Source organism: Micrasema longulum, unplaced genomic scaffold (assembly GCF_059751315.1).
Source record: "Micrasema longulum isolate JH-2025_06_02 unplaced genomic scaffold, ASM5975131v1 h1tg000597l, whole genome shotgun sequence".
NCBI classification, from domain to species: Eukaryota; Metazoa; Arthropoda; class Insecta; order Trichoptera; family Brachycentridae; genus Micrasema; species Micrasema longulum.
Window position 1 is genome coordinate 1,488,713 of NW_028277793.1, and position 18,746 is coordinate 1,507,458.

General features: G+C 34.7%; 1 protein-coding gene across 1 annotated transcript; it reads right to left on the bottom strand.

The window, feature by feature from the left end:
* Window positions 1–1,390: 1,390 nt before the first annotated feature.
* Window positions 1,391–18,107, bottom strand: chic (profilin chickadee). Its single transcript, XM_088228619.1, has 4 exons — window positions 17,924–18,107; window positions 2,750–2,921; window positions 2,429–2,528; window positions 1,391–2,344 (listed from the first exon to the last, which is right to left on the bottom strand). The coding sequence occupies exons 1-3, from the start codon at window positions 18,032–18,034 to the stop codon at window positions 2,431–2,433; spliced, it is 381 nt and encodes a 126-aa protein (XP_088084745.1). The 5' UTR covers window positions 18,035–18,107; the 3' UTR covers window positions 1,391–2,344; window positions 2,429–2,430.
* Window positions 18,108–18,746: the final 639 nt, after the last annotated feature.

An 18,746-nucleotide genomic window follows, 5' to 3' on the forward strand; every position in this document is an offset into this window, starting at 1 on the left:
GTTAAAGTGGTATAAAAATCTATGAAAGAATGATTCTAAAAATGCAATTATTTATGTTTTGCTTGAACTGTCGTACTCGGTGAGGAGTACTTTCAAATAATTGAGTTTTTACCATTATTCACTAAGAAATGGGGTTTTATTTCAAGACAAGTTACAATAGTCGCAAGTAAGAAAAAACGTATCAGTACACTAATGAATAATACAATTTTATAAATAACTTTTTCGACGACTAAGTTAGTACATAAAATAGCCATGTGGATGAATCGTTTGCTTTCTAGTAACTAGGGTTAAGGTTTGGGTCCTCACGGGTTCCAGTTTTTTTGCAATTACGTCTTTTTTTAATGCATTTTTTTGTTAGTCAAATATTTGTGTTAAATTACAAAATATTTTAACTGAAACCATTAGCCGCTAGCGCCATTTGTAATGGATTATTTATCAAATATAAAATAGACATCAATATTTTGAGTTTGTCCAAATTTTTGTAGACAAGTACTAGATTCAACTCCCTAGGAAGCTGTTAATATTAACATACTCGTATTACTACAGAGATGAAAAACATTTTAGAGAAGGTAATATAAAAGTCTAGGCATCTACAGGGCTTACGACCTGTCAATGGCTGGTTTAAGTGGCCACTTTACACACCGTGTAACATTCACCATTCTGCCCACATTTGAACATTTATATTCCTTTAATTCTTTCATCTGTTGACATTTTTGAAGTTACAGACAGATGAAAGAATTGAAGGAATATAGCTGTTCAAAATGAGCAGAATGGTGAATGTTACAGTGTGTAAAGTGGCCACTTAAACCAGCCATTGACAGGTCATAAGCCCTGTAGATGCCTAGACTTCTATATTACCTTATCTAAAATGTTCTTCATCTCTGTTGTAATATTAATATAAAATAGCTCTCTTTTGATGTTTCGTACTACCGCTATGGACATTTTATTATAATTTACGCAGCTTACCAATATAAAAACTCACTCGTAGCAGTGGGTAGGTTAATTACATCTACATAATAGCCCATTTCACACCATGGATAAAATCCACGCGATACAACAAAATAACATTGGGTGGATTGATATTTATTGCGTATATTTTTTTTATATTCAATGCTAGGCAAACCGCAATGACTATATTTACTTTTACAGGATTTTCCGAGTAGCCGCTGTTTTAAAAAAAAAATAAATACAAAATAATATATAAACGCCAATCCACCCTAATTAAACCGTGCCGCCGTGCGGATTTGGAAGATACGTGTGAAATGGGCCAATACCTAGTATGTTGATGCATCCCTACCCTAGTGAAAATATTGTAGGCACAGGTGTTAGATTGATAAACCCGTCATAATATTAAGTGTGCTGTAGGGGGTTGCTGGAATAAAAACAATACTTTTCGCTTGCAGAGTTTTTAATTTATTGGGTATTTGAAAAATCGGTAAAACCAAATTACTTTTTTAAAAAATAGTGTAAAATTACAGATTTGACCTGAGTTTAAAGTACATTTTGTTTGGAGTCTATGACTCGGTATTAGTAAAAGTAAGGACGGGAGGTAATCGCCAATCAAAACTCATACAATTTATAATACAAATTTATTTTATATCATCAGATAGACACAGTATTCCTTCGCATAGTAGTAGGTATAAGAAACAATTTACAAAGCTATATTTTAATATCAAGTCATGATATTATTTCATAAACAGAACAATATACACCTTTAATTTATTTACGCAAGCTTTAGTTTAAGAACCGGAAGTAAATTCATCGAGCGGTTTATTAGTCATTTAGGTATAGAAAATAAATGTGGCAAATAAAATATCAAATAGCAATTGGGCTCGTACACTAATCGACAGCTTCCGTTCCATATTATCTAGTATTATAATATATATGTATATGTCGCGTGACGTCAGCGGCGGGTTATGGCAGGAGCAAGGGGCGCTACCGCCAGCAGCCCGCGGCGAGAGGAGTCGAGGCTTATGACGGGACTAGAGATTTTTCGTTAAAAATCCTAATTTTTAGACATACTCTCAGTATCAAAAATTTCTGCTGGAAAGCGCGTACACAATATGCTCGCTGTATATATTTGATTTATCGTTCCGGCACGGGTTCCTCGCCCCAGCCACCGCGCGCGCGCCCCCATACAACAGTATAACAGCATTAGCATTAGAGAGGCGAGTACGGTCCAATACGGGAAATCATCGTGCATGTCATACGATCTGTATAATATAAGTCCACGCGCGGCGGCAGAGTGGTCCGTGCCATTTTATACAATATACAAAAGTAATTACTTATTTAAAAAACAATTAAAGTAATCTTAACGTAGTAGTCCTCAGATCACGGCTCGCGTCTGAAAAAAATAAACTGATATGAGACAATGCCATCGAGGCGACTTACGGGTATAAATATACAGTGTACCGGTGACAGTCTTTACCTCTAGTATCCACAGGTAATTAAGTAATCTCCTAGTTTCTCCACCACAGACGCTGCCTGTTGTGGCTGAATTGGTTCTTCATAAAGTGATACTACGACAGCTGGAATAGAAGTACGACGAGGAATTAGTTACTATGAATACTACGTGTTAATGATATGAACACTAAATAATATGGTGTACGAACACTAAATTAATTAACATTGAAGCGCAAACAAGCGTGTTCGGTAATATGAGTTTACTATCCTGTCCTGCTCGACATATTGAACGCTAAGTACGTAAATGAGAGTTGACCTTTAGATGTATAAATAAACGAGGACTTACCTTGCTGTGTTTTCATGCAATGGACTCCGATTTTGCCGAATTTCGCTCTGACCACTCGGTCTGTGCCGCTAAGGTAGATGTACCGCTGACCAGCGAGTGTTACTCCGCCACTAGTCAATAATTCCTGTTTGTCGAATCCTTGTACGAGTTTTGCCAGTTCGTCTTTTGAAACCTGGGGAAAATACAAAAACCATTTGTAAGTTGTTATAATAATGTGTTCATCGTTATATTGGTCGTGTAATAGTGGTGCTAGCTACAGAAAATTCTAAAGAGTAACGATGTACAAGTGACGGAAAAGATATGCAAATAATAAAGCGCTCTTGAGGTGACGCATCGTAAATTGGAGGTTATTATTGCTATTGAAAGAGGACTAACGAAAAAAAAGGCTCCTCAACTAGGGCAGTAGAGCTGGTGCACTACAGCCAAAGATTCAAAAGACTTTTTTGTTTTTAAATACATTTATTTAGTTTGTTCCCCGAAACGCAACCTTTGGTTTAATGTGTAATTTCTGTTGTCCATGTACTTGCTGACTGACCCACTTCAGATAATCAAAAAAATTCGCACGGTTCAATATTATTGCACAAGGCGGATCGTACGTACACCAAGAGGCCGACTAATATCCCCTCGATTCCTTTTTGCAGAATTTTTACCCTTAGTCGGTAAATAAATTTAAAAAAGAAAACATCGAATGAATTAAGGAAGTTCAGTGGTTTTTTTTAAAAATAGATTAGTCTTAATGGCTTAGGCCAAACATTTATTTTACAATTTTTACATATCGTATTATCAGCGCTATGATTTTTTTTAAATTTCGTGTTTCTGAAATAACTCCGCGTGTGACGTCAGAGGTTTTCTTCCGCTTATTCTCGATCAGTTCTGCCATTGGTCAATTGACGGCAAGCAAACTGGAAATCTTCCGTAACTTTCTTATCATTGGTTGATTCATATGAACCAGTGACATCGTTCAAAATGTTTTTTTTTCGTTCATTTTTAGGAAACATTGCATTGCAATTTAACGCTCCAATTTTTACCGCGTGCAGGAAAACATTTATTCCATCAAATTTCCCGTAGGGCTGAAATTCCTTATTGAAATGTGGTGCTTCGGAGGATATTAAAAATCTCCTGCCCGGGTGGACCAAGTCCGAAACGATGACGAAGACAAATGAAGTAAGAAGAGGCGAAAAATATAACATTTTAAAAGTCATTCTACAGGGAAGGATTGAAGGAAGATGCAGTGCAGGTAGAAGGCGCATCTCTTGGCTAAAGAACTCGGGTGACTGGTTCCCTCGCAGCACCCAGTCCTTTTTCAGGGCAACTGCCAACAAAGTGAGAATTGCCGCGATGATTTCCAACCTCCGTCGGGGAGAGGAAAGGTAATAAGAAGAATATAATAGAAATGTTTTAAAAAGTTAGTAGGTAAGGTTTTATTTTTTAGAGTAAATAATTTATCAACCATATTTCATGCTACATTGAACTGGCACACCTATGGAAGAAATATACCTAATCGTAATTGAAGATAACTAAATAAATTCATAGACGATTGATTATTTGTACTAGTACAAAACATATTTTTTCGGGTTCGAATCCCGACATGGTTGACATTAAACCTTTATTTAAAGGGTAGTTTTAATTTTACAGCCTTGGACTGGCACATGAAGGGTATGACTCGTCATAGTAGATTCAGAAAACTAATGGTCGATATTGGCTACACATTTGTTGTAACAATGCAGTGTCCGATGCACGATTGGGTGCGGATAAGTGGATGGATGATGATTATTTTGAAATTGCTATTTTTTAATATTGAAACAAATTCTATCTGCAAGTATAAAAACAAACGAAAATCAGAAATTATCGATGTAGCCTGAAAAAACGACGACGTGCCAAAACAAAATTTTTAAAAGTGACTTCAATATGAAAACCGGAAAAAAGTAAATACAATAATCAAAGGATCGCCAGTCGTCCAAAAAAGATCGCTAAGGTGGAAAAGCAAAGTTACTTATATAAAATATTTTTAAAAACCATCCCAACTCAATACTGTAATCCAATAGCGTGTAAAACATTTTTAGGCAAATTATTTTTAATTCTCGATATTTTTTTAGAAAACTACTAAATTTACTCACGGACTTTGCACTAAACTTGATACGATAATTTTTATTGAAATTATTACTTTTATTTACAGGATGCAAGTATTTTTGCCTTTTATATAAGTAAATTACAACACTTAAGTAGGTACATGTTTATTAAAACCCTTCTGGACTATATTGTAGAGTACCCAACGCGTGTAAAAAACGCAAAAAAACTTGTAATATAAGAAAATTCTAATCATCATCATAGTACGATGATCATAACCCCCACTATTCGCATCCGGTGGTGCATAGGTCACTGTAATGGAACACCAAATGCAGCGTATTTCGGTCATCTATTACATGAAGGTAAGGTGATCAGTCTTCAGGGCTACTATCTGTTCAACGAGACTGGATCTCCGCCCGCGTGCACATCACGAGCCGAGGACATGCTAGACGTCGGCCATCTTTGTCTAGACGGTCTGTAAAATTAACACCTGCAACTCATGGGTCAGTTTTACAGTTTAAGCTAAGTACGTCATATCGAAATGAAATTTATTCTAATGACTAAATATAAATCAAATTATAAAAACTGATATTTTTAAATAATCAATAAACATTATTTTTTCACATTGTTTTACAATAACTGCACACCTATTTTTATGTTTATTAAAAAATATCAATATTCAATAATGACTACGAATACCTACTATTACAACATAAGGCTCTAAAAACAAATTTAGGATATTGTCCTAATGTTTTTACAAAAGAGTAGGCAGGGAGGATAGAACGCCATACCGCTTAATTTTTTTTTGTGTATTTATGCATCTTTTCTACACATACATTTGCAATTAAAAATCAGTGACAAAATGTTGATTTTGAACGTATTAAAAAAACACATCTTCATAGCCTTAACCGCACCTGATGGAACGTAAGGCGCTGTAAGATAAAATAAATGCAGCTAATCGCAACCATTTACTATTAAGTCAGGCGATCGGTCTTACGCTGCAGGTGCTAGTTTAATAATGATAAAATGTTACAGGGTGATACGACCTTTTAAATATTTATTTCATGTTGACCATCCCAGGAATTTAACCCGGGGCTTCTATCGAAAGGCGAATGATCGATATAAGCGAATATGCACAGCTAACTATTATATTTTATTATCGATATTAATGTTTTATACTAACAGTATTTATGAAAAAAGAAAAACATCATCGCTAGGAATTGTATTTCACTCGAAAAATAAATAGTATCAATAAAGCGTATCCAGCCCATTTCTAGAAAAATAAGGAACTAGCCGATTTCAGCAACTTTTATTTCTCCGTACAAAAAGATCACTTTATTTTTATATCTGAACATTTACATATTATTCAAAGACTTCCTTTTTGAAAAGAATACTATTTCCTCTTCACAAAATATGGTTAACATATGACCACCAGTTATTTTATTCACCCGATTTAATGTAGAACGCGGCATCTTTGGCGTATCAAGAAAAAATATACCGGCATTTTAAATTTTCGAATATTTTTATGAAGCTTCAAGTACTTACTATACTTTTGCATTTTACGGTAATTAACGTTTTTAACGACAGTCATGCATGCAATCATCTGATAAGACAAAGTCGTGTCAAAAAAAGTGATGAATAATATATTGATAGGTTTTATCAGTACAAGTTTTCATTAAAAATAAGAATTTTGTCCTCAGCAGAAGCAGAGTGATGTTGTTGTATTAGACTTGCCATTTTATATTGCTTATGTAGGGACAAATTAACGAACATTTAGATAAATGTATCTTCTTTACAAAAAATGTGATTAAATTTTACATATAGAACTGTATTTTTTATCACCCGAACACTGACTAACCACAATAATCATAATAATTATTTCATTTCTGCACCTAATAGTGTATAAAGCACTACACAGGTACACCAATCGGAGCGCATCTCAATCATATTTATTACATGAAGGTAAGATGGTCAGTCTTACGGGGACTTTGAAATATTCTAGGGTAAAACCATATTTTTAATAAATGTTTCATGTCGGGAATCGAACCCGAGACCTCTTGCATGGTAAGCAAACACGCTGACCAATACACCACGAAACTGACATCACAATAATATGCCTTCATTATTTACTCACCCATCAGAATCTATCCAATCTCTGTTTTGGCCTGGTATATTAAATTGTCTATAACATTACGCATTGTACGTATACCTACTAACTTAAATCAATAGGTAATTTAATATTCTTTCTTCTTTTATATATTACAAGCGGACTCGACAGACGTTGTCCTGCCCGAACGTTAGCTTGCCTGCTATTAGCTGGTTGAACAAACGTTTTTTTCGTAATTAATTACACATGTTTTTTATTTTTTAATTTTTTAAGCTATTTATATATATTTGTAATAAGTGTTTGTTTTTTGTTTTATCTCCACGTATGATTGGCTAAAAGGCCTCATCGTGCTCAAGTCAAAATCGTGCAAAAATCACAACTCGAGGGCCACAATATATGGAGAAAATATGAGAAAATTCATTTTGATGAAGAAAAGTCAGACAGCATTTTACACTGAGCCTTCTAAAATTATGACACTCAACTCATGCCCAAAGCGAATTTAGTCATTATTTAATCGCCAGTCGTGTTTTGATGTGAGCTTGACAGTTAATTCGACACCAAAATAAATTACGAAAATGACAAAATACATCGTTTTAACTTTACATATTTCATTACATTACATATTTTTTGTACGAAATATTCCCAATCGGCCAAAGTGCTGGTCTGTGGGTATATAATTTATTGTGATACAATAGTTTTAATAAAAAGTCGATAATTCAACATTACGTATCACTAACACGGGCTGTAAGAACTGTTTTGTTCGGGTGTTTTTTAAGTACGTATATGTTTTGTAAATTTTTGAGGTCATTAGAAAGTGCATTGTAGAACTTCATTGCTGCATATACAAAACCGTTTTTTGTTCTGTTAGTTCTAGGTTGTTCGCAAGTTAAATTATTTGAAACTCTTGTATTTCTTTTTTGTATATTGCAGTAAAAATATAATTTAATATTTGTCTTAAAATGAAAAGGAAAATGTTTGATTCTGTCGTGAAAGCGTGCAAAAACTATTCGAACTAAGGGAAAAAGACTTTTCATTGAAAATAAGGTACTTAGGTACTTGTTTATGATTGAATTCCAAAACTAAAAGCTATTGATATTCAAATATTGAATTTAAGTAGGAACTTAGGTACTTGTTTATGGTCGAATTACAAAACTCAAAATTATTTTTAATCCCGAACGTTGACTTGCCTGCTATAAGCAGGTTCAGCAAACGTTATTTCGTAAATAAGGACACACGTTATTTATTATGTTTTTTTTTATCTATTTATAAATTCGTAATATGGGTAAGTTTTTCGTTCTATCTCCTCATGTGATTATAAGAGGCCTCGTTGACCTTAAATCAAAATTGTGCAAAAATCACTGCTCTAGTGCCATAATCCATGAAGAAAATACGGGAATACGTGTTGATGAATAAAAGTCAGACCACTTTTCTCCTGAGCGTTCTAAAATTATGACACTCAACTCATGACCGACGCGTATTTGGTCATTCTTAAACCACCAGCCAGTTTTTGACGCGACCTTGACATTTAATTCGAAACCAAAATAAATTAAAAGAAAAGTGCCTGATTGTGTCGTAAAAGTGTGCAAAAACTGTGATTTACCCTGAGCCCTCTAAAATTATGGCACTTAACCATGGGCACGGGCCCAACGCGAATTTAGTATTTTTTTTAACCGTTGGCCGTGTTTCGACGTAACCTTGACATTTAATTCGAAACCAAAAGAAAAGAAAGAACTAAGATAGACCAGATCTTGTCTTGAGGTGGATTTTTTTTTTTTGTCCAAGCTTTGATTTTATTTCGTTGTATTTTATTTCATATGTACATGTTTTTAATAAAAGAAAATATGCTTACCATTGTTGGAATGGGCTGTATAAGTCCGTCAATAAATAAATAAATTAATAATAATAAAAAAGGGGCTGTATCGTGAAAACGTGCAAAAACTTTTCGGATAAAAGGACAAAATACTTTTCATTGATATGTAGGTACCTAAGTACTTGCTTTAATTGAATTCCAAAACTACATAAGTAGGTACTTTGGTACTTGTTTGTGGTTCAATTCCAAAACATGAAATAATAATTTTTCAATTAAAGAATTCTTTTTGCAAATGTCAAACTCTACGCTACTTACCGGCAGTAATGCATTCTGTGTCCGTTTTATCTGTTTTTCAAAAATATTTCGAATGTCGATTAAAATTTCTAATTATCTATTAAAAATATGTTAACATTTAGAAATTAAGAAATTGTTAAGAAATTAATCAATTCAGTATCCATAAAAAATAATTGATGTTTATAAACGTTAAAATACAAACTTTTTTAATTTACAAAAAAACATCATTTTCCAAAATTTTTGAAAAAAAAAACACATTTTTGCTTCTTACGTTTTTCTACTCAATATATTGAAGATGTTATTGTTTGTAAACCTTGAGTACATAAATTAGAAAATTTTGTAAAAAACTGCACGTAAATCTGTTAAGCCATTTTCGAGTTTTTGCGAGACAACACGGCGATTCATTTTCATATATATATAGATTTATTAAAAAATATTCTATATTTTTTTAAAAAGGAGTGCGAGAGATATTAATAGTTTCGATTGAAAAACTAGGCCCTATTCGATCACGTGAACTTCGGCCATTTTCTTTGTTTACATGGGAGCTCACGTTAAAAAACACAGATTTTATATACATGTGAACGATACTATAGATATGACAATACTGTCATGTCCCAACTCCGCGAACAGCCTCGACCCCGCGGGACAAAACGCTGCGACAATACGAAAAATCGGCCGCAGTTCACACGAGAGCGCTGCGGAAATGAATACACAACGAAGTTTACTACGAGTGAGTTCTCGAAGAATACTTTTTATTTTACACCAAGATGTACTGGAATTGTTAAAGAACAAACTAAATTTAAAAAATGATTTTAAATTTTATTGGCCTCCATTATTGGTAGAAAAATACGCGGGAGCGACACATTAACGTCGAGCAAATCGCTACCGTCACGAGGTCCTGTCCATGCGTGTTTGTACGAGGACAATGCGACCGCTGGCGGCTGCGCGCGGTGGTGGGGGTTATCATCGTTCCGCGGATATAGCCTTCCCGTCTACCTCGATGGCGATATCTCGGAACATTTTTTATGAACATCATCAATGGTAGAGTCCTGGGACAAACCGATATTATATTGTCCACGTGTAAACGGCATTTTATGCTTCTTCAGTCCAGGGACAATGAATTACTAAAAAAAACTACCTTCAAAATAACTACAGTAAAACTTACATTATCCGGATTAACGAGTGCCAGACGTTATACGGATATGCAGAAATCCGGATTATTGGATTAACCATGAAATTAAGACAATACTTTTAAAAGAAAACGCAAAATTTACTATAATACCACTTTTTATTGCTTTTGAAATAATACAGGGAATCGGAATCACATTAAAAACTTACTAGAACATGTCCAGCAAAGTTAATTGCTACTAAATAATGACTAAGAAACTCGCTTACAAGCAGCGAGCACTTTTTTATTTGTTATTATATGATCTTTTTTTTATTTCCTAATAACGATCCGGATATTTAGCAATCCGGATGACTGGAGTTCGGATAAACGTATTTCTACTGTTTTTCACTTCGACCCTACCATACTTCACTACGAAACTTGTTCCCACTCCCATTTCGGGATTTTTACCCGAGTAGCCATCGAGTTGAAAACACTCGTGCAGGGTTTTGGTTCTATTTCGCACATAATTGTGCTCTTGATCCGTCTGGACATGGACAAAATAATAAGGTATTCTAAACCTTCACATAATCTTACTTGTTTTCCTTTAGTTTCAAGGCGGAGATAAATTAATCTTATGTCACTTCCGTGTCATGTGTAGATAACGTCGACTTAGCTCGAATGCATGCCTTATACAAATGTACCTGGGGGTCAGTAATGGCAAACTTCATTCAAATGGAACCCAAGGTCACTCAGCCGCGGGTGAACGTCCCGTTATTACCTACACTGGTAAAGATGTTGCCACTAGCGGCAGAAAGTGCTCAAAGTTCACACATAACTGATTTTAGTACATTTTATTTAATCTATATCGATGGTGGAAAGGCAAAACTTACTAAGTAACATGTAGCCAAATTTGCAGAACAGCCAATTTAAGTTTTTTGTTGTTGTAATTAGTAAAAAATATCATACTTACCTATTATTGGCGTGATTCTTACATAATCTTAGTAAAAATGTAAAATATTGTATTTTTTATTAATTAGAAAAAAAAACTTTAATTGGCTCTTCTGTAAAGCAGGTTACATTGTGGAGGTCTTCAAGGAAGAAATTTTCCATATTTTGCAATATAACTACCTGAAAGGGAAAAACGCCTCGAAAGCGACCAAAAAAAAAGAGAAGTATACGGGGCCGATACCCTTTCGGTTTGTGCTGCACAACAGCAACAGTGGAGGTGAATGAAGCACCACGCTCTGGTAGGCCTGTCGTCGAAAACGTCGATAAAATCATGGAAAATCGAGATAGACCGTCATGTTAGCAGTCGTGGCATCGCCCAAGAGCTGAATATCGATCATAAAGCAATTTTGAACCATTTGCAGAAGGCTGGATTTTGAAAAGAAGCATGATGTTTGGGTGTCACACGAGCTAACGCAGAAAAAACCTCATGGACCGAATTTCTATCTTCGAATCGCTGCTGAATCGCAATAAAATCGACCCATTTCTGAAGCGAATGGTGATGAAAATTGGGTCACTTACGACAATGTTAAGCGACAGAGATCGTGGTCGAAAGCCAATGAAGCGGCCCAGAACGAGGCCAAGCCTGGATGACGGCCAGGAAGGTGTTGCTGTGTGTTTGGTGGGATTGACAGGGAATACTCTACTATGAGCTACTCCCCTATGGCCAAACGCTCAATTCTACCCTCTCTGTAAACAACTCGACCGTTTGAAGCTGGCGATCGAACAGAAGCGGCCAGCATTGGTGAATAGGAGAGGAATCTTGTTTCATCAGTACAACGCCAGGCTGCACACATCTTTGATGACGTGCTAGAAGCTCGGATGGGAAGTTCTTAGGCATCCACCCTATAGTCCGGACCTGGAACCGAGTGACTACCACCTGTTCCTATCTATGGCCAACGCGCTTGGGGGTAAAAATTTGGCCTCAATAGAGGTCTGTGAAAATTGGTTGTCCGAGTGTTTTGCCAATAGGGACAGGGGTTTCTACGAGACGGGCATTATGAAGTTGGATTCTCGTTGGCAACAAGTTATCGAACAGAGGGCGCATATTTGACTAAAATCGGATGGTAACACTTTTTACAAAGCATTTAAGTAAAGCGAAAAATATGAAATTACTTATTCCCCAACCTTATATATAGGGAAATTGGATCTAGAGATTATTATTATAGTTGGATAATTTATATAGCCCCATTTTTGTGAAAATATGACAATTAGAATCTTATTTAAAGCAATTATACTTTACAACATTACATACACATTCGATTACTAAAGTAAAAATGAAAGTGTATTTTTCTATGTGATTTTAAATTCTAATAGGTTAAAAACTGTCTTTTTCGTAAAGTTATCAATACACAAGTTTCAGTAGCAGAGTAGCAGAAACCGAAATAACCGTTTCCAGGTTGTGACCGATTTACGTAAGAAACGGCTAAGTAGGACGATCTTAAAATACGTCCGAGAAAACGGGAAAAATAATATACTTATTTTTATTATAAAGGCAAACACGAAATTCGAACATTTAGAATGTTTCGAAGTCTAGTTTCTAAAAGGATTCAACGGTGATAAAAAAAAAAAACAATTATTCGAATAAATTAATTATGTACCTAAGCTCGGTGTTTTTTTTTTCTAGTCACCCAAAAGGGTCAATAATTTGTGCTATTTGATGCTTTATTCTGGCAAATTATATGAAAATGGATAATACGAAAGAATAACACAGGAAAATTACATTTTATAGATTTACAACCAAAAAAGATTAAGACATTATGTTGCTTGACTAAAGTATGTATTTTACATATTATGTGAAAATGGTAAGTTTTCGGGGCGTTTTTAACATAATAAATCTGTGTCCTGGGTCTAAAAGGGACAATGTCGGATTTGGTTTTTTTTCTTGACAACATTTTGTAGAGGGTTGATGTCAGTTAAAAAATATATGTATTTAACAATTGTGTACACTCACAGATGTGATAGTATTTTTTTTATTGATAATAGTTTCTAACAGCTAAAATAGTTTATTTTAACATTACAACATAGCCGTAAAATTACTCTCATGTAATGTTGTGATTTACGACATTGGCCCTTTTAGACCCAAGCCACAGAAATATTGTCGACATATTATTTATATTTATATATATATAAAGGAATAACTCTCTTAATGTCAGCGGATGTGAAAGAAAGGATATGGACGAAAGTTATGAAATATATACCATAACACCCAGACCAATTGAGGAAAAAATCTTTCATGGATTTTCTCGCATTTGCGGGAGTCGAACGCGCGACGTTACTTTCACAGTCGTCTATTCAACTGCGCTACGGAGCCTGTATCATATTATAATATCAACACGGAAAACCGAAGAGTTCATATGTAAATCAAATTAATGAAAAATTGATACAAGGGTTAAAACAGTATTAATTCAAGGTACATAATATATTTATTTACCGTTTACTTTAAAAAAAATCTTATTTTAGTTTATATAAAGAAATTCAATCAAAAGTTTGGATTGATATTATCGTATCGAGATAAGGAGCACTTAATTTTGCACACATCATTTTTAAAAATCGGACATGATTTACAATTAGTCTAAGATTATTATCATTGTCAAACTAGGACACAGAATTCACATATATTAAACTTCCAAATTGATAAATAAATAAATTAACTGATAAAAAATACTAGTTATATTGAACTAGAGACTTCCGTGTTTATACTATGGAGCGGTAGAGCACGGCATTTTTTATGAAATAAATTATTTATATAAATACGAATTAACCACCCGCTGTTCGCTTACGGGTTAAGCAGAAAATATATCTTTTTAAATACTTGTAGAATCCCGATAAATCAGCAACATTAAGATTAACATTCCGAAGCAAAAATACTTCCGCCCATGTTGGCAGGGGGCAGTGGCAGTGCCAGCGATCAGTGAATGAGTTTAGATAAAATGCATACACATTATGAACAAAATAACGATCACCGCTTTGCCCTCATTCAAAATCATGAATCCTTGTACTTCATAAGAATTAAAATTTTAATAATTCGGGATAGTTATTATACGATTATCATTTATTATATAAATAAAAGACGAGTGATACTTTAATCCACAAATTTGGAATATCCAGTGACCGGTTTCATCGCTTTCGCGACATCTTCGAGAATGGTCTCTGGACTGGAAAGCGATGAAACCGGTCACTGGATATTCCAAATTTGTGGATATTTTGTATTACTTTTCTTTTATTTATATAATAAATTACAATGAATTTCCATCAAGAATTTTCACTTACAAACTTAAATGTTTTCTAAATTTACTAAATTATGTACATTAAATAAACTTTCAGCTGACGACTAGTTGGTCATCGAACTCTCGACCTCGTGATGTGATGTGATGTGTGTTTCAGTTTCCCGTGCAAAATTGTCGGCTTTGCGCTATTTTGAAACAGAGTGGAAAAAATGCCTTATTCGATAGTTTGTGGGTGGTACCACAGTAGTAGTTAGGCACCAGAAAACTGGCTAACCTTGAACAACATGTAGGTATATAAATATTTCCTTACATAATCCATTACATCAAATAGTATCGAATCTTTAAAACATTAATAATTTGATATTGTATACTACAATATTTGCGAGAAGTAAAGAAAAAACAGTCTTAAACGTAAGAAGAGAAACGGGTGTTTTTAATTTGATCTCGTCAAATAAGTAGCTAAAATCTCAAAGAGATACGCTAAGTGAACAATGATATTTGAAAATCGTTTGAGTGTCTTTTCCTCAACTAATAAAATAAAATGTTCCAGAAAATTGCAGATAGGTTTTTAAATAAAATTAATGAAACAGAAGTATTGTTTTAATGTTACCAAAACCCATATCAGATTCCTTCAAACAAGGCAAAACAGTTTAACAATATAATTTACGAGAGCTAGACGTGTGCGCCGATATGGATGCAACATCGCCGCCTACCAAAACATCGATACATCGGGGCGTCGCACAGTGATCTGCCTCTCACAAGAGGTTGGACATAGAATACTGAGAAATTAAAATTCGTAATTTCACAGAAGTAAATACACCATTCGATTCCTATCTTAAAAAGAAACAAATATGATCGGAACATCTTATATGTTGCTTCCCCCGCGTGATAAACAGTTTTTTATATTTGCACCTAAACTATAAGTCATGTTTCAAAGAATGTAAAGTAATATGTTGTAAAAGGTGACAACATATATTACTATAGAATCGAAATCGAAATCTAAAACAGATTATTACATCAACCCTAATGTTGGATGCTGCAATGCGATCCGAAACCTCGGCAACAAGTGCGAACGACACACTAACCCAGAAAAACTCACGTGCAAAAGGGTTTTACATTAACAGACCGAGAATTTTCATGGATGGAGGACAACACAAAGTACACGTTTTCCACTCGAAGATAAGCGGTCCCAGCCAAGGTCGGCGCTCGAAAGAAAACATCAACAATCCCAACGAACTATTTTTAAAAGTTTTTACTATGGGTCATTAAGTTCAGTGCCACGTTGCGTTGGTCTCATGACACCTGTCAGACAGTTTAACACCCCGTCTCCGGCACAATCCAAGAGTAGTTCACAGAAAGCGTCTTTGGATTACAAATAAGTTGGTATATATAATGTTTAAACAAATATTATTATTACCCTACCACCGTGATACTACCTATAGCCGGGCAAAAGCACGGGAAAATACAGTTGATTTCATTGGCCATCACAGGACCGATTAAAGTTACTTAGAATTGTTTCATACAGCTCGATAAAATTCACCTCGGCCGCAATTGAAAACTCAAATGAATCTCTTCTCATTACTATATTTCTAGTCACGACATCTATAGGAAGAACTCCAGCAAGCATAGGGAGAGCTTCGGACGCTTTAGTCGGACAAGCCCCCGTATATGCAGCGAAGGAAGGAACCCCCCGAGCAGCACAAGGGTGCCCAACCCACCGTCCGGGTGGTGGTGTATCCATACCGAGGCTGCATATGTGGCTTGGGCCGGATAAGTACCATATTATAAAGTTCTCAGAACAGGAGAGTAAATACGCCATTTATCACAGCCTAGACGATGCAATAGGAGTGTTAGCCTAAACCAGTATCATCCGCCCTGTAGAGCCTGGACTTCTATATTCCCTTCTCACAAAAGTTTTCCATTACTGTTAAAATTTCTATACAATTCAACGAATATTTGAAAATAGGTTTGTCAAATATCGGACTAATCGGTGTGTGTGCAAGAGATGTATGAAGGTTTGTATGAATTATTTAAAAATACTACTTCAATTAGATGTCTTGAATATAGTTAAAGTACAGTGGTATGAATATAATTATAATATCAACTTTCAACACCGAGTGTAACCATAACACGTGATTATAAGAGAAGTAAAATCCTACAGATACCGAAACAATAACAATTTGTTTTATTTTCATCCCTCCACTGTCTTCAATAAACATAAATCTCATCCATTGTGTTTAGTGTTATCATCTACAATAGCATGAGTATGTATGAATAATTTATATTAAAAACAACCGTTTGATCGAAATCGGTCAAAAAAATCATTAGACATTTTTGACATAAGTATAACAGCTTCGCGTGTTATTTTTATATTTCTCATGATGCCAATGTACACGCAGTGAATGATCAAGTCCAGTGTTATATTTGTAAAAATACACACTTTCATAATTAAAGTTTTGACAAATAAAAAACATTTTAAATAAGTAAGCCTTAAATAAACAGTACAATAAAAAAAACGGTACAGAAATCAACACCATTATCTGTCAAAATGCCATTCCTTTGAATTCGGTTTAATATGAAGTAGAAAACTTGATTAAAAATAACGCAATATTATGCTATCCTAGTCGGCACTCGAAGTAGGAAGGATCTTCACGGATAATGCCAATAACAATCCTAAATAATGTCGCTCGAAATCAGACACTCATCTCATCAGCAATTTATTTAAGAACATGCATAACTCATCAAAATAATTCACAAGAACGAAAGTAAATAAAGATTATATGATTGGAAAGGTACCTATACTAAATAAAACAGAATTATATACGTTTCGAGACAACTAGTTGACTGCAAGGAGCTTGAAGAAGCGAGAGCAAGTGAAAATCTGCAACACGCATCAAGTGCTAAATTAATACAAGTTGCATTTCACAAAAAGGGGTGAGGTTGGTATACGACTAGTTTTACTTGACAACATAAGAACCCTCGGTTAAAATGATTACAACATTAACATTCGTTACACTATAAACTCAATTCGGAGATCGAAAAACAGCATTTTCTATCGAATACAAAATCGCGACAAAAATGACATAAAGAGAATACAAGAAGAGGAGAAACTTAGAAGACACGTACGAACGATTAGATAGCTTGAGTTCCGGGTGGTTTTGGCGTTGGAAAATTCATTACGAGCGCAATGGAGGATGGACCAAATTTTCGCCGGCCGTCATTTGTCGCCATCTTGTCGAGATGTGTGAAGATTATGCGTCACATTAACCGAAGAAAGGTGCTTCGTGTAATTAAACTAAACCTCGTATGATCAATCACTAACACGGTATAAACCTAAATTGCGATGAAACTTGTTACTTGATCTTATAACCCGCACCCATCGTATATTGGACCAGCACATTCCGGCAAGTTAAAACAACACCCGAAACTGCAGCCCGGTTTTGTACTCGTTGAAGCGAAAAATTAACATTTGTCAGAGATATACTAAGCTCGTTGATGAAAATATTGTAAATCTACGTCAAAAAGTATTTTTAACACACATGTACCAACTTACTTCAAAATTATCCGATTTTGCCCAAACATTCCCATCGTGTCCAGCTATAGCAGCTTTAGTAACACACCGCGACGCCATCAACTGTTTATCGACATAATCTTGCCAGCTCATGATTTATCGGTAATATTCTAACACCTTTACTTTCGAACACCAGGCCTGGCAGACCGACGAACGTTTCAATACTGTCTGTTCCGTTGCAAAATGGATGCAAGCTCAGACAGGAAATGAAAAGACACTGCGAACCAGAGATTATACACGCTAACTGCTCGTATGACGTACTACCGGAATCGCGTTCGATTATGCTACTCAAAAATGCTCCACAAAAAAAAAAAATTCTTACTACGGGTGAGCAAGAACTGTAAACAGAAATGGAAAAAACGAAAAATCTTGAGAATTATAAATGTTTGCTCGTATTTATGATTTTTACAATTCAATTGCAACTGCATTCCATTGGTCACCAAAGCATTATGTTATATTTTCTTACGAGACAGAAAATTACACTCAAATATTTTTTTTTCTTTTTTTTCGAAAGGTTGAAAATAATAATCAATTTACAAAAACAAAATAAAGAAAAACGGGAAATACAGTTAATGTCAACAAATAACCATGTGTATATGCATATGATATAAAAAAAGTATTTTTTTTACAGAAATAAAAGGAGAGTGATGCTTACTTAAAACCGCAAATTTGGAATAACCGGCGACTAGTTGTGGATGTATATTTCACTATATAGTCTTTAAAATATAGCCTGATTAGAATGACAGCTGTCAAACTAATTTCATTAGTGATGGGAAATTACTGATCACTGATCAAATCGATTTTA

Coding starts and splice junctions, on each gene's coding strand:
- chic (XM_088228619.1), bottom strand. CDS start 18,034: ATGAGCTGGCAAGATTATGTCGATAAACAGTTGATGGCGTCGCGGTGT. Junction 2,922..17,923: donor CAAAATCGGATAATTTTGAA/GTAAGTTGGTAC, acceptor TATTTTCCCCAG/GTTTCAAAAGACGAACTGGC. Junction 2,529..2,749: donor TTGCATGAAAACACAGCAAG/GTAAGTCCTCGT, acceptor CTTCTATTCCAG/CTGTCGTAGTATCACTTTAT.